This window comes from Callorhinchus milii, unplaced genomic scaffold (genome assembly GCF_018977255.1).
Source record: "Callorhinchus milii isolate IMCB2004 unplaced genomic scaffold, IMCB_Cmil_1.0 Scaffold7, whole genome shotgun sequence".
Taxonomy (NCBI): domain Eukaryota; kingdom Metazoa; phylum Chordata; class Chondrichthyes; order Chimaeriformes; family Callorhinchidae; genus Callorhinchus; species Callorhinchus milii.
This window is the reverse complement of record NW_024704748.1, coordinates 2503246-2518590: the sequence shown is the minus strand read 5'-3', so window position 1 is coordinate 2518590 and position 15345 is coordinate 2503246. Positions and strand designations below refer to the sequence as shown.

At 40.8% G+C, this 15345-nt stretch overlaps 1 protein-coding gene across 5 annotated transcripts in view; it reads right to left on the bottom strand.

Moving 5' to 3' along the window:
* Positions 1-3762: 3762 nt before the first annotated feature.
* The window catches only part of ccdc172 (coiled-coil domain containing 172), a 46502-nt gene continuing 34919 nt past the window's right edge, over positions 3763-15345 (bottom strand). For all 5 annotated transcript variants that reach the window (XM_042336975.1, XM_007909160.2, XM_007909161.2 and 2 more), the window contains 4 exons: positions 11774-11876; positions 6127-6214; positions 4510-4638; positions 3763-3823 (listed from right to left, as the gene is read on the bottom strand). In XM_042336975.1, the coding sequence (XP_042192909.1) occupies positions 4528-4638; positions 6127-6214; positions 11774-11876 (302 nt within the window). In that variant the 3' untranslated portion in view covers positions 3763-3823; positions 4510-4527. The remainder of the gene's footprint in view (positions 3824-4509; positions 4639-6126; positions 6215-11773; positions 11877-15345) is intronic.

The following is a 15345-nucleotide window of genomic DNA, read 5'->3' as shown; positions in this document are numbered from 1 at the left end:
GAGTTGGGGTCAAGAGGGGTGGAGAGCAGGGTGGGAGGGTGGCCAAAGATGTAGTCAAAGAGGAAGGTCTTCAGACGGGACTTGAAGGAGGCAAGAGAGGGGGTGAAGTGGCGGGATTGCGGGAGAGTTCCAGTGTGTGGGAGCAGAGGTGCTGAATGCCCAACCTCCAATGGTGGGGCGGGAAGTGCGGGGGACCTGATTGCGTCGGTGTCCGACTTAGGAGGGAGTGCACAGGCTGATATGGGGTTAGAAGGTCAGAGAGGAGCAAGATCATGGAGGGCTTTAAAGGGTTGAGAACGAGAGTTTTGAACTCTATTCTCTGAGGGATGGGAAACCAGCTGCAGAGTTCTGAATAACCTGCAGCTTGTGGAGGGAAGATTTACCGCAGTTTAAATAATAAAGTTATAGTTTTATTTCGAGATGTACAAAGTACTTTGTGCCTCTGGCTTCATTTTCAATTGGACGAAATAACTATGTAGTTCCATCGATCCTTCCTCTTGTTCTTTTTGATCATACATGAGAGCGCCACCTAGAGATGATCGACCGGTTGCAGACCCCTGCTCTACATGGTCACACCATTTTACAGTATATCATGTGAAGCGCTAACATAATATAACATAATAATGCACTGTACCAAATGGAAGGATAATTATTATTATTTAAGATACATGAAAACAGATCATTCTATAATAATGTGTAGTCAATTACTTATGCCTATGTCTGTATCTACTTCTATTTATAACTGTTTAATAAAACTTTTAAGTGAAGAGAAACAACCCAAGCAGAATCATGACGTTAGCAGATACTAAAGCAATATCAGATTTGTTGCTGTAATTTCATTTGCAATAAAAATGCAGATGGCTGAAAGAGCAACTTTGGATGTCAAACTGTACTTACACTGAAAAACATATTTTTCAGTTAGACATCGACCTTGGATCCATTCGTTATATTCTGTGAATTGAATAATCAATAATAATAACTTACATTTATATACAGTATCGTCTTTCACACAAGATACGTGTCTCGGAGAGCTGCAAATCACACTCATATGGTAAAACAAAATGTTGCATCAACCCTTTCCACGATAATATGCATGCTCCAATAAAATGCTTTGAAGTACTCTGAGATGTTTCAATGACATGATAAGGTGCTATATCAAAGGTAAGGATTATGATTATTTCATTAATATTGAGTGAGGGCTGTTAATTTGAAGAGCATTTCACTGCCACAAGATGGCGTTATCACATCATATTTCTCTAACCCATCCAGCTCCATTTTAACATTTCAAAAATATCTGCCATGCCTTGCTGATTGAAATCCAGCTAATAGTCCGCCTGAGCTGAAATACATCATGTAAAAACCTATACATTGAGTCCATTTCTTGTAAGTTCATGTTGCTAAATTTTATAATCATTAAGAGCTTCCCCAATAGCTCAGTTAAATTATCCACTGCTTTGTGTAGAATAATCCTTGCATTTGATATAGCCCCTGATCAAGTCATCGAAACAACTCGTAGGGTTTCACAGGATTTCGCTGTAAAACACAGTGACAAATGATATAACTGAATCATTCAGACCAAAGAAGTTCCAGGTTCGATACCCAGATCGTTAGCTGATGTCACATAGGGGCAGAAGTAGCTTCATCAGTGCCTGAAAGGGTGGTGTAAGCAGATTCGATAATGGCTTTCAAAAGGGAAATGGAAAAATTTGCAGGATAAAAGCAGGGGAGTGGCACTAGTTGGATAGCTCTTTCAAAGAGTCGGTACAGGAACGATGGGCCGAATGGCCTCAGTCTTTGCTGTAAGATTCTCTCGGTTCTTAGGCTCTGGCAGAAATCAGCAAGAATAGTTTGGAGGAATGGCATGACCAGATTTACCTTGAAGAATTCAAAGCCCTTGACTTATTTTGAAGCTTTTAGTCGTTCAAAGGCAGGTAAGTGCACATTGTAGAATGACAATTCAAGTGGGAGAGAAGCAGACAGACATGGGAATACAGATCAAAGATTCTGTGGAGAGGGAAAAAAATCAGAGGGAGAAACACATTAAACCACTCTTGCAACTGATTTCAACCACAAATTCTCTGTGGTATAAAGAAGACATCCTCAAAAAGGCAGATATGACAGGAAAGAAAAGATGAGACATAGGAAATAAAAAAAAGCTAAGGGAATAGTGACAGAAGTAAAACAGGATAAAGTAATCTCTATAAAGCTGGGTAATGACTTAAAAAAATAGACTGGTGCTCAAAGTAAATATAAAAAGACAGGAACAGGGAAAATGCCTCAACTTCTTACTAAGATGTAATATTTTCTATTTCTGTTTGAGCACATTGGCAAAGGCAATATTAAATATGAAAAGCATTTGTTACTGAAGCCCTGCATAATGTTTACAGATCGTCATCTGATAATTTGAAACCCATTATGCACAAAAANTAAATAACAGACTGCAGTACTAAGGTAAATTACACTGGAACCATCAGCTCCTAAGTTAATTATTCAGACACAAAATACCTCCAAAACATCAACAGATGCCTCTAGTTCATTACTTAGTCATCTTTTATTTCATATAATACATGAAAAGTACTTTTGTTTTCTAACATGAAAATAATGAACAGCCTGCTTTGTTGAAATCATTGAAAACAAGAAAAAAGCTCAGGTAATGAAATAATTGGTGTGCGACGCCACAGGGTACAAGACACCAACTGGTATCTGTAATATTTTTGAAGAAATGCTCAATTTAGTGATATAAGTTTCAGAAAGCTACAAGGAAATAAAATATTTTGCACATATTCTTTTGCTGATGGATTTAATTATAAAGCCTTAACTGACAGGCAAGAAACTAATGAGCGTTATCCCATTGTGTATGTTGTGCTAATGGTTGCATGGAATGTCAGACTTGAAAGTATAGCTCATGTCAGATAGATTCTCCTTAAAGCAGGAAACAACAGAGCATCCCTTCATAACAAAAATTTACATTTATGTTATATTGCACCTTTCAAGTCAAGAAGATGTCTCAAAGCTTTAAATGGGTCTGAAAGGGGGCAAAAACTTAAACCATCAATCAAATCATTGAAGCCAACAAAGTGAAAATAAAAGCAGTATCTAGCCTTAAACTTTTGGTTATGTGAGAATGGTAATGTTGATTTTAAACTGGTATGAGTACCTGTGTTAGTCAAGACTTTGAATACTATATTACAGATGTCATTGCATCAAGCTTTTATTTCACTTACAGAAATACATTTACTATGCTTTGCAGTGAATCCTGTGAAACTCGTTGAGACATCCTCTCATGTGAAAGGGGCTACATCAAATCCAAAGTATTATTATAATAACATAAAAATATTATATTATAAACAACTATTATATAATAATAATCCTTGCATTTGATAGAGTGCTTTTCACATCTTCTAGATGCCTTAAAGCGCTTCACGGAATATACTGTAAAGTGAATTCACTATATATTTGTGGGCGAAACACAGCAGCCAATTGCACACAGCAGTGTCTTATAAACAGTCGTGGATTGAGTGACCAAATTACTATTTATTTATTTAATTTTCTTGAAGGATTATTATCAGGCGTGTGGAGTAAGGAAACTTGCCCAAGGTTTCGCCCTGCCGGGAATCAAATCCAGGTCTCTCGCTTGCGAGGCGACTACTCTAACCACTGAGCTACAGGACTCCATGTTGTGTATACACCTATAAACAACACACAGTGTTTTTGAAAATAGCCGAACGGTATTTTTAATTTAAAACGTTTGAACAATTATGTTAATCCTTCTGGCAATGCATCACAGCGGTATAATCTGTTGATGACGTTCCAAATATTGATCCTGTAGATAAAAATAAGCATTATCAGTATAACACAAATAAGTCCTGTGACTTCTAAACTCAGTAGAACAAATAACTATAAAGTTAAATTAGTCTTTGTAAACAATAGTTAAAGCTAACAGGATTCAAAGACCTTGTAGTATAAGGTGTAGCGCTAAAATCAAAAGTAGCAAGTTGGATTATCCAGGTTCTAAGGCCAGTGTGAAGTTTGCTGTTCTCAGTTGGAACTGGCTTCAATGGCCGTGAGCTGGACAGAGGAAAATCAGCATCAACAGCTCATGGCTGTTCAGAATTAATTCTATCTGACCTATTCTTAATTATTCTGCAATATAAACATGATTCGAATGAGTTTAGCATCTTTATTGGGGCTATGAGGCAGAGTCCATTTTTGTTATTGAGGCACACCCCAGCATGTGGCTAATGCCACGTCTACATTATGGATCCTGAGGAAGGAAAAACAGAGGACCGATATCTGAGCTTCACTCTACGGTGTGGCTGGGACTTTTACATCAAAAAGCACCTTTTTTTCTTTTGCATATACAGTAAAACATGCATAAATCTTATCTTTATAAATCATATAAACGCCTAAGTCGTACATTCACCGAATCCCATTCAGTTTCCTATCAAAACCACTTAGGCTTCAGAAGAACATCATTTCCCACGTTTCAAGGCCTCAGTTCGTATTTACCTCTCTTCTTCTGTCAGATTATGGTTGTTGGCTCAGACCGTGTTCTTGCTCATTTGACAATTCAGATGTTCCCCACTGTGAAGTGACACGCGAGTTGTTCATCTGTTGCTGTTTGCCCTGAGATAGTTTCTAAAAGGAGTAAAGTAACAAGGCAGTAACGCAAAGTAGAAGGATCAATGAAGTGGTTAAGCTACCCTGCAAGTCCCCCATCCTCTCCGTACAACCATCGGTGACTGAGCCTTCAGATCCTATGCCCACTAACCACTGGAACTCCATCCCTCTACTACTCTGTCTCATTCCCTCTCTTTCTGTCTTCACGCCCGCCTGACATCCTATCTACCTCTTCGAACGGGCCAATGACCTCTTCCACCTGCTTGGCATCCAACCCTGCTCCTACAAATGCATTCTGAGACACTACATTATGTGAAGTGTGCGACATAAATTTGTGTTGGTGTTGAATTTTTTCACCCCTGCTTTCCATTTCCTTTCTTCTTGTCCTACCACTGTTGTCAAGCAATTGTTGCCACTGGCTTCATTCTTCAGATGAAGTCTTCACTTTACCAAGTCCACTTCTTTCAAGATAATGCAAAAATCTACAGATTCATGGACTCTTCCTCATTCTGTTTTCTCTTCTCATGAGGCAAATTGTACATAATTACTCCCCAGTCCTCAAAATAATTAAACAAAACTCTAGACCATCTATCTCATCTCCATATCCACACTGTTATAACAGGACTAGATACCTCTTCCCAGTTTTGATCATCTCAGTTTATTCTTATAGAGTACTGTTTGATATTGTTTAACAATCCATATATGTATTGGTATATCCTTTACTAATTTTGTCTCACTACCACTTTTAAGACATCTGTCTAAAAACATACATTATAATAATATTGTGTAATATCATAAGAGGCAATATTACAACAACAACAACAACAACAAGATTCCATTTATTGAGCGCCTTTGACTTCGGGAGGACGTCCCAAGGCGCTGTACAGTTGGGTCAGGACCCGAGCAAGTTGGGTCAGGACCCGAGCAGGGGGGAAATGGTCAGGGTGAGGGGAGGGAAGGGAGGGAGCGAGGAGGGGGTAGAGAGTCGAGAGGGGAGCTGAAGGCACGGTCAAAGAGAAAGGTCTTGAGACCGGCCTTGAAGGAGGAAAGGGAGGAGGCGGCGAAGGCACTGGGGGATAGAGTTCCAGAGCCTCGGGGCTGAGAGGCTGAAGCCCCGGCCACCGATGGTAGGGCGGTTGGGGGGGGGATGTGGAGCAGACCGGAGCCAGAGGAACGGAGGGTACGGGCAGGTAGGTAGGGGGATAGTAGGTCAGAGAGGTAGGAGGGAGCGAAGCCGTGAATGGCCTTGTAGGTGAGGCTGAGGATCTTGAATTCGATCCTCTGGGGGATGGGGAGCCAGTGGAGGCGAGCGAGGGCGAGGGTGGGAGTGATGTGGTCGCGGTGTCTGGTGCGGGACAGTACACGAGCTGCAAAGTTCTGAATGACCTGCAGTGTGGAGGGAGGTGCCGGGAAGGCCGGCATTACTTGGATGAACATTTTAATATTTAGCTGAGTTGCAAATAATATATGCCAAATAGTTTGGGGAATTACACAAACACAATTTACCAGTTGCAGGAACTGTATCTCCGTTCGAAGAGCTTCACAAACGCTTTCCAAGTCATCTTCTCTGTGCATTTCCAACTCGTTCTTTAGCCTGAAACATTTTGAGAACAGAAAATACTGTATATTCTTCACTTTGAAACTAGTCTTTCGCAATTATGTTTGTATGCAAAAATTATAAGAAATTAACATTATGATTCTTTTTAATCTTGATAGCATATTTTCATCCATGTTTGTAGAATCCAATTATAAGTAAATTAATTTTGGTTTGAAGCTGTTGATTAATCCTCAACCCAAATCCTTTTGCTTTGCTTCTCCTTTCTCTGCTTTCAAACATTCTAAACATATCTCTTTGGACAGTACCTTTAAATTCACATTCCTGTTCAGTGCTTTCCTTTTATCTCGGTGAAGTGCTTTGAGATGTTTATTAAAGGTGCTATATAAATTCAAGCTGTTGTTGTTGCCAACAGAGCAGAATTTTCATTACAATACAGAAATAATTGTAAAATTCTGTAATTGGAAAGAATATTAAATTTTTAAGATTTGTACTTGCTTAAATATCTTTTGTGGTCAGTGTTGATATGACAGGTAAGCAGACAGTACTCTAATTAAAAACATTATTTCATACCACTGTGGTTGTAGTTGAACCAAGTACTGTCAGCAACATGACTTTCTAACTGTGTGGAATATGGATTGTTTGGTAGATTACCTCTGGAAAGTAGAACAAGTGACAGAATGACTACTCGTGTGGGAATCCCAAGGAAGAGAAAGGTAGAAATGACGCATTTCCACCCTAGTGAATGAATAGATTGAGCAGTCTTATGTAACTGTAGGATAATATTGTGAAAACAGTACCAGCTTCAATCATAAAAAAATGTAAATGTTTTGATTCAAGTATTACTTCTGTAAAACAGTTTGTACCAGAATATTACTGTTGTGATTGATGGGTCACGCCCAGAAGAAATTAACATTAAATTAATTTTCACATCAACCAATTTCTCCAAACCATTAATTTCTATGATGCCTTAGGTGATTTTAAGCAAATGTACAGCTCCTTGTATTGCTGTAATCAAAAAAATCTTTTGTATGATTTACGAGAAGGAAATGGTTCATTTGATTCATGCCACAAGTTCAGTATTGATCCTTGGTTCATTACGTTGTAACACTCGACAAAAATAAGCTCTGCAAATTTTACAGGAACTGAGAAGAAAATTCTGATAACAAGGTTTATATCTTTATTCCAATTATATCTTGGGCACTCCATAACTTTCTAATATAGAACTTTTCTGCATACAATTAGACTATTCAGACCACTGTGCCTACGAGAGCCCAGAGTGAGCTACATCCGGAGTGAGGCGAGGCCAGAGTGTGAGGGAATTTGGTGAGAGTGGGAATTAGGTGCAGAGGGGGAAGTGGGGGCAGGCTATATATCTTTGTATCTATATAAAGTTTGTGAAGATGGTGTGGCAGGTAAACTGCGAGGTCTGTCACATGTGGGAGTCAATGGAGGGCGCCTTAAGTCCGGGCAACTTCGTTTGCCGCAAGTGTCTGGAAATCAGAGAGCTCCAGCTGAGAGTAGCTGAGCTGGAGTCTCAGGTGGAGACGCTACGCAGCATTAGGGATGGAGAAAACTTCCTAGACAGCTTTATCCTGGAGCCGGACACTCCCCTGAGTCCCAAGGAAGAAGAATGTAGCAGCGACGGACATGACTGGGTGACAGTCAGGCGGGCAGGCAAGCGTTCCCGAATGAGAGGGGCTGAAGAATCCCAGACTTTAGCCTTGTCTGACAGGTATAAAATATTGGCAACCTGTGTGGACAAGGAAATCTGCGAGGAAGATGGGCAAACTGACCCCAACACCCCTGTGCAGGAGGTTAAAAATGTAATTCTTATTGGGGATGAGACAGTCGGGAGGACTGATACAGTTTTCTGTAGCCGTAGCAGGGAGACAAGAAGACTCTGTTGTCTTCCTGGGGCCAGGGTGAAGGATGTCACCGCCGGGCTGGAGATAAATTTGAGGCATGAGGGAGAGGATCCAATCGTAATGGTACATATAGGGACCAATGACATTGGTAGGACCAGTAGGGACGAGTTAAGGAGCGAGTTCCGGGAATTGGGAATTAAACTAAGGAATAGAACTTCCAAAGTGATGATATCGGGACTGTTACCTGAGCCAGGAGCTAATTGGTACAGGCAAAAGAAGATCATAGATCTGAATGCCTGGCTAAAAGAGTGGTGCGGAGAGCAGGAATTCCAATTCATGGGCCACTGGCACGAGTATTGGGGAAGATGGGAGCTTTTCCAAAGGAATGGGCTCCACCTAAATAGGGCTGGGACAAATGTCCTGGCTACGCAAATAAATAGGGAGGTAGAAAGGGCTTTAAACTACTAAGGGGGGGGGGGAGGTAAAAACATAGTAAAGTATAGTCCACCACAGTTAAACTTGAGATCAACAAAAGCAAGAGAGCAGATTAACAAGGGAGAAGAGCAAAGTGTGTCAAGCAGGGAAAGGAAGTACAGTGATAGAGTGCTGGTGAATAGGGTTAATAGCCGGAAGTCAGAATTAAGGGCACTATATCTGAATGCACGAAGCATTCGTAACAAGATAGATGAATTAGTTGCACAAATAGAGACAAACCGGTATGATCTAGTAGCCATCACCGAGACATGGTTACAGGGTGATCAGGGATGGGAACTGAATATTCCCGGCTACGTGGTATATAGGAAAGATAGGCGATGTGGTAAACGAGGAGGGGGAGTGGCCCTGCTAATAAAGGATGGGATAAAAACAGTAGAGAGGAAAGATTTTAAATCTGAAAAGCAAGATGTAGAGTCAGTATGGGTAGAGATACGTAACTTCAAGGGGCAGAAAACTATAGTGGGAGTAGTTTATAGACCCCCAAACAGTGGTCAAAGTATCGCTCAAGGTATAAATCAAGAGATTAGTGGAGCATGTAGCAAAGGAAAGACACTAATTGTGGGTGATTTTAACCTGCACATAGACTGGGACAACCAAATTGGGAAAGGTAACATAGAAGAGGAGTTTATAGAATGTATTAGAGATAATTTTCTAGATCAATATGCTGAGGAGCCGACCAGGGAACAAGCCATATTAGACCTTGTTTTGTGTAATGAAACTGGAACTTAAGGCTCCTCTAGGGCAAAGCGATCATAATATGATGGAATTTAGCGTTAAGTTAGAGAGGGAAGTAGTTAAGTCTGAAGCAAAAGTCTTCAATTTAAATCGAGCCAACTTTGCTGGTATGAGAGAGGATTTAGCCAGAATAAACTGGGAGACTAAACTTAAAGATTTGACGGTAGACCAGCAATGGCAGACATTCAAGGAGATAGTGCAAAATTCCCAACGAGCACATATTCCTTTGAGGAATAAGAATGCCATGGGAAAGGTGGTGCAGCCATGGCTAACTAGAGCAGTTAGGGAAAGTATCAAATCAAAAGAAAAAGCCTATAAAACAGCGAAGATGAGTAGTAAACCCGAGGATTGGGAGAACTTTAGGGAACAACAGAGGAGGACCAAAAAATTGATCAAGAGGGAGAAAATAGATTACGAGGGCAAACTGGCAAAGAACATAAAAACAGACTCCAAGAGTTTTTACAAATATATAAAGAGGAAAAGGCTAGCGAGGGTGAATGTGGGTCCATTACAGGCAGAGACCGGAGGAATTATAATAGGGGACAAAGACATGGCAGAGTCATTAAACAAGTATTTTTCTACAGTCTTCACCGTAGAAGACACTGGATACATACCAAAAATAGAGGACCGAGAAGACAATGTTAGCAAGCAACTTAGGGAGATTAACATTAGTAAAGTGCTTGGGGCTCAGCTATTTACCATTGACATCAATGATCTGGACGAGGACATTGAATGTAATGTGTCTAAATTTGCGGATGATACTAAACTAGGTAGCAGAGTGAGCTCTCAGGATGATGCAAAAAGATTGCAACAAGATATAGATAGGCTCGGGGAGTGGGCAAGTAGGTGGCAGATGGAATTCAATGTTAGCAAGTGTGAAATTATTCACCTTGGTAGCAAGAATAAAAGAACAGATTATTTTCTGGAAGGGGAGAAGTTAGATAGTGTTAGTATTCAAAGGGATTTGGTGTCCTTGTACACCAGTCTCAAAAAGTTAGTTTGCAGGTGCAGCAGCAACTAAGAAGGCGAACGGCATGTTAGCGTTCATTTCGAAAGGTTTAGTAGTATAAGTCTTGCTGCAACTGTATAGGGCTTTGGTGAGACCGCACCTAGAGTATTGTGTGCAGTTTTGGTCTCCTTATTTAAAAAAGGACATACTTGCCCTAGATTCAGACTTGCAGCTTAGATTCACTCGGTTGGTTCCTGGGATGAGGGGACTGACCTATGAGGATAGGCTGAATAAACTGGGGCTGTATTCTCTAAAGTACAGAAGAATTAGGGGGATCTTATTGAAACTTATAAGATTTTTAAAGGGCTGGATAAAGTAGACACAGAGGGACTGTTTCCCCTGGTAGAAGAATCTATAACCAGGGTCACAGTCTTAAAATTAAGGGTCAGCCTCTTAGAACAGAGTTGAGGAAACATTTCTTCACTCAGAGGGTAGTGAACTTATGGAATTCACTACCCCAGAAAGCTGTAGATGCTCAGTCCTTGAACATTTTCAAGGCTGAGACTGATAGATTCTTGAAAAATAGAGGGATTAGGGGATATGGGGATAGGGCAGCTAACCAGAGTTAGGTGAGAAGATCAGCCATGATCTTATTTGAATGGTGGAGCAGGCACGAAGGACCGAAAGGCCTACTCCTGCTCCTAATTCTTATGTTCTTATGTTCTTAAGCTCTAATGTTTCGCTACTGCTTATTACCATTTTGAAGTACTGTAATAAGCAAATAGCACAGTGTTAATATTACCTGCTTGTAACACCATTTCACACTTGGGATGATAAGGTTTTTATACACATACTGTATTCCAACCTGAGCACATTAATAGCCTCTGACTGCTGGTGAATATTTGCAAAACCAAAAACTCCCCCTTCTTTCCTTCCTGCAAGGTGATCCCCACCACTTTTGAAAGTACTTTGAAGTCTGTTTATGCATGAAAGCCAACGTAAACTGCAAGTTGTTGTTGACAAGATGGCCAGCTCTCATATCATCAGCTGGTCTGTCTAGCTAGACAAGACAAGGCTAGACAAGTTCTGGTTTGGATTAGAACCCTACCTCAATGTTGAGACAAAGACCTCAAAACTTGTAATAAAATACTGGTAATTAGTAGGAACAATTCCGTCTTGGGAATGATTAAATTTCCCAATTGCTCCCTTGAGTGACAAAGTTAAGCTATGTTAATGTTTTGGCAGTGCTTCCCTGTGTGCCTTAATCAAAAACATTTAAGGAAGTGCACTAACAGATGAAGACAGTTGTTCTTGCAAAAAGGAAAGCTTCTCATTTGTTTATCTTCTGCACAGTACTTGTCCACTGTATTGATGTGTGGAGGCTTTGAATAACAAAGAAGAAAATCCATTGCATCCACTTTTCCCAATCAATTAGGCGAAAGGTAGTCACCAGACTGGACAAATGGCATTTAAAATAAATTCTATGCCAAATCACTTTGTGGGTACACATCATAGTTGGACATGCACTGATTCAAACAGAAGTATGCTTACCTTAAAAACTCATGATCTGTTTGTGGTTTTTGACAAATCTGTGCTTTTTCTGCTTCTTGTGTCTGAGTGTGAGAAAAAGCTGCAGCCAGTTCATCTTTAAAATCTGGAACATAAGTTTACAATAACTTCATATCAAAAGCTCTTAACGTTACATTGATCTGTTTGTGTTGCAAAAATCATAGAACTCACAAAATCAAATCGATAAAAAACGTGGTTAACATGGATATTTTGATGTTATAACTTTAGGACTTTTTTTTCTTTTACCAGAAAACGGTGTCCCTTAAGATATTCGTTTTTTTAAATTTTAACCAAAATTCACTACCAATTATTTTAAGAACGGAATCAATCGTGTACACGTGTTACCTTCCTAGAAGTCCTGATTGCAAGCAACATGAAACAGACCAGTTCTTTAGTACTCTCATTGACTCCAGCATTCATAGAGTGATTTGCACAGTACACAGCATTGATAATTTACCTGCAATTTAGTTGCATTTAAAACATTTGTTTTATGATTTCTGAATTTAATCAGACATATTAAATTGCACTACGTTTTGCTACTGATGACCTGTCGGGCACCTTGTTCTTGTACTATCTTTCTACCCATCTCACTCATGTCCAGCAGTTTCACTATCAGTCCCATGCTGATTGATTTTATCCTGAAGTCTCTAGCTAAAAGTAATTTGCTGATTGTGGTTGCCTCACAATTAGTTGCTAAATCAGATTTGTTGATTATACTCTGATGAGAAAGGACTGCATTTTAAGGAGCCCTGGGACCTGCATTCAGTTCTGTTAGGTCTCTTTAGCGCTCTCACTGATGGGGGAGGGACTGAGTGAGTCCATTTACTTTAATGGAACTGGTCTCTTTGAACCAGTCAATCCACCTCGGACAAAAGACAACAATGCTGCTGAATAATAGCCAGCCAGTCCCTCTCTATCTCATATTAGTGCTGTACACAGCCCTGTAGGCTACAATCAGAAATGGAAGAGAACACATGGTCAATATTTGCAAGAATGGTGTGCTACACATTGGAATATGTTTTGATGACTGGGGATATAATACTAATTCTTCACAAGATTCAGAGGAGAGGCAGGTGGGGGGGGCTATGTTTTACCACTAATAAGGCATATGTTAGAATTTGTGAACAAGCCTCCTTGCCAGAAGACATTAGCTACTGGAAAGTATTGATCAAAAATGAATGGATCATCAAAGGTGAATGGATCATCATTCAGATCCTGAATCAAAGCATCAACTGAAGCTGAAAGCTGTTAGAAACACTGACATTCCCTGAATATCTACTGGAAAACCTGGCCACTCTGGCCAGGACCTAGAAGACAGACTGGACCTAGAAGTAACTGCATCTGCCAAAGCTAAACTGGTCATTAGAGCTGATGGCACCATTTGAAGACTTGATCATGGAGGACTGAGTCAGAGTCAGCTTTGGGCATTGATAGTTTGGTAAATCATAAATAATCCTTAGCTCCTTTCATGTGAGAGGATATCTCAAAGCACCTTACAGAATTTACAGTAAAGTGTAGCGACTGTATTCTTTAGGCAAACACAGCAATCGGTTTAAGTACAGCAATGTCGCACGAACAGCCAGGACCAATGAAAAATTTTATCTGGGGGATTGTTGGCCAGGACACAGGGAAAATCTCCTTTATTTTTGGTAGCCAAACAGAAAGATGGACAGACAGCTCATTGATTGTAGAAGAGGTGTGTAAGCTCCAAGGGGTTTTAAGTTGCATGGCTATATGTACTGAACTGGTATCCAACTCAGACAATCCATACTACTTGGAACACATTTGGGACTGCTCCCAACTAATATTCAGTGCCTTATTTGAGATGGCAGTAATGTGGAGTCCAGCTGAATCAAACTTTTGACATCCTCATAAGTAAGCCTTCCAGCAAACTAAACAAACATTCATATTAAACTTGTAGGAATTAAGGTAGGAAATATCTTTCCTGACAAATTTGTGATTTTAACAATGAAACTACATTGCAACAGACAAATTGTTCTTGGCAACACAAATTTACTTTGATTGTCAATGTGAGACATTTCAGTGAGCATTTGGATGAGGGTTTTACTATGTGTTCCAAGAACAGCTTGACAGAAAAACTTGCCTTATAGGAATATGTATCCACACTGATTTCCCCATTGATTGCATTACCATAGTATGTGAAGGTTAATAGGCAAATAGGAATCAATCATTTGTGAGAAACATCAACTCTTGAATATGGTAATTAGTGACAGTAGTGGTAAATTCACTTGTTTGAAACATTTACAATGAAAGAATTGAATATATTTAGAAGACAGTTTCAAAACGTAAACGTAAACTTCCCAAAGTTTTAATGTGATTTTCCATTGAAGAAACCAAGAGTTACGCCAGTAAGTTGAAAGGGTTGTACAACTATTCTTCACAGCAGTGTTAGAATGACTATTAGAAGTGCATTTAATATTCCTATCTTAAGGCTTTGCCAACCCAATACTCAGGTGGGAGGTCAAATATATTATATAATTTCAGCTATATTTTCAAACTTTTTAAAAATTTCTTTGGGATACTCAGTTTTAAACAGCTTCACATTATATAGATTAGATTAAAAGGGATTTTAAAAAATCTCCTAAATTAATACATTTAATAAAATTAATGTTAGAATCAGAAAAAAGTATTGCTTCACTAACTCGTACATGCCATCAATTAATGACTGCAGTAAAACGTAAATACAACAACAACAACAACAAGATTCCATTTATTGAGCGCCTTTCATGTCGGGAGGACGTCCCAAGGCGCTGTACAGTTGGGTCAGGACCCGAGCGGGGGGAAATGGTCAGGGTGAGGGGAGAGAAAAGAGGGAGCGAGGAGGGGGTAGAGAGTCGAGAGGGGAGCTGAAGGCACGGTCAAAGAGAAAGGTCTTGAGACCGGCCTTGAAGGAGGAAAGGGAGGAGGCGGCGAAGGCACTGGGGGATAGAGTTCCAGAGCCTCGGGGCTGAGAGGCTGAAGGCCCGGCCACCGATGGTAGGGCGGTTGGGGCGGGGGATGTGGAGCAGACCGGAGCCAGAGGAACGGAGGGTACGGGCAGGTAGGTAGGGGGATAGTAGGTTGGAGAGGTAGGAGGGAGCGAGGCCGTGAATGGCCTTGTGGGTGAGGATGAGGATCTTGAATTCGATCCTCTGGGGAATGGGGAGCAGTGGAGGCGAGCGAGGGCGAGGGTGGGAGTGATGTGGTCGCGGTGTCTGGTGCGGGACAGGACAAGAGCTGCAGAGTTCTGAATGACCTGCAGTGTGGAGGGAGGGCCGGGAAGGCCGGCGAGGAGAGAGTTCCCATAGTCCAGCCTTGAGGTGATAAAGGCGTGGACCAGAGTTTCAGCAGCGTGAGGGGTGAGGTAGTGCCATAGTCTGGTGACATTCCGGAGGTGGTGGAAGGCGGTGCCAGTTGTGGCGCAGATATGGGGGAGAAAGGACAGCTCAGGGTCGAACAGAACCCCGAGGTTCCTGACTGGCTTTGAGAGGTGGAGAGTGCAGCCTTGGATGCTGATGCTGTCAGCGCCTGAGGTGCGGAGGCGCTGACGTGAG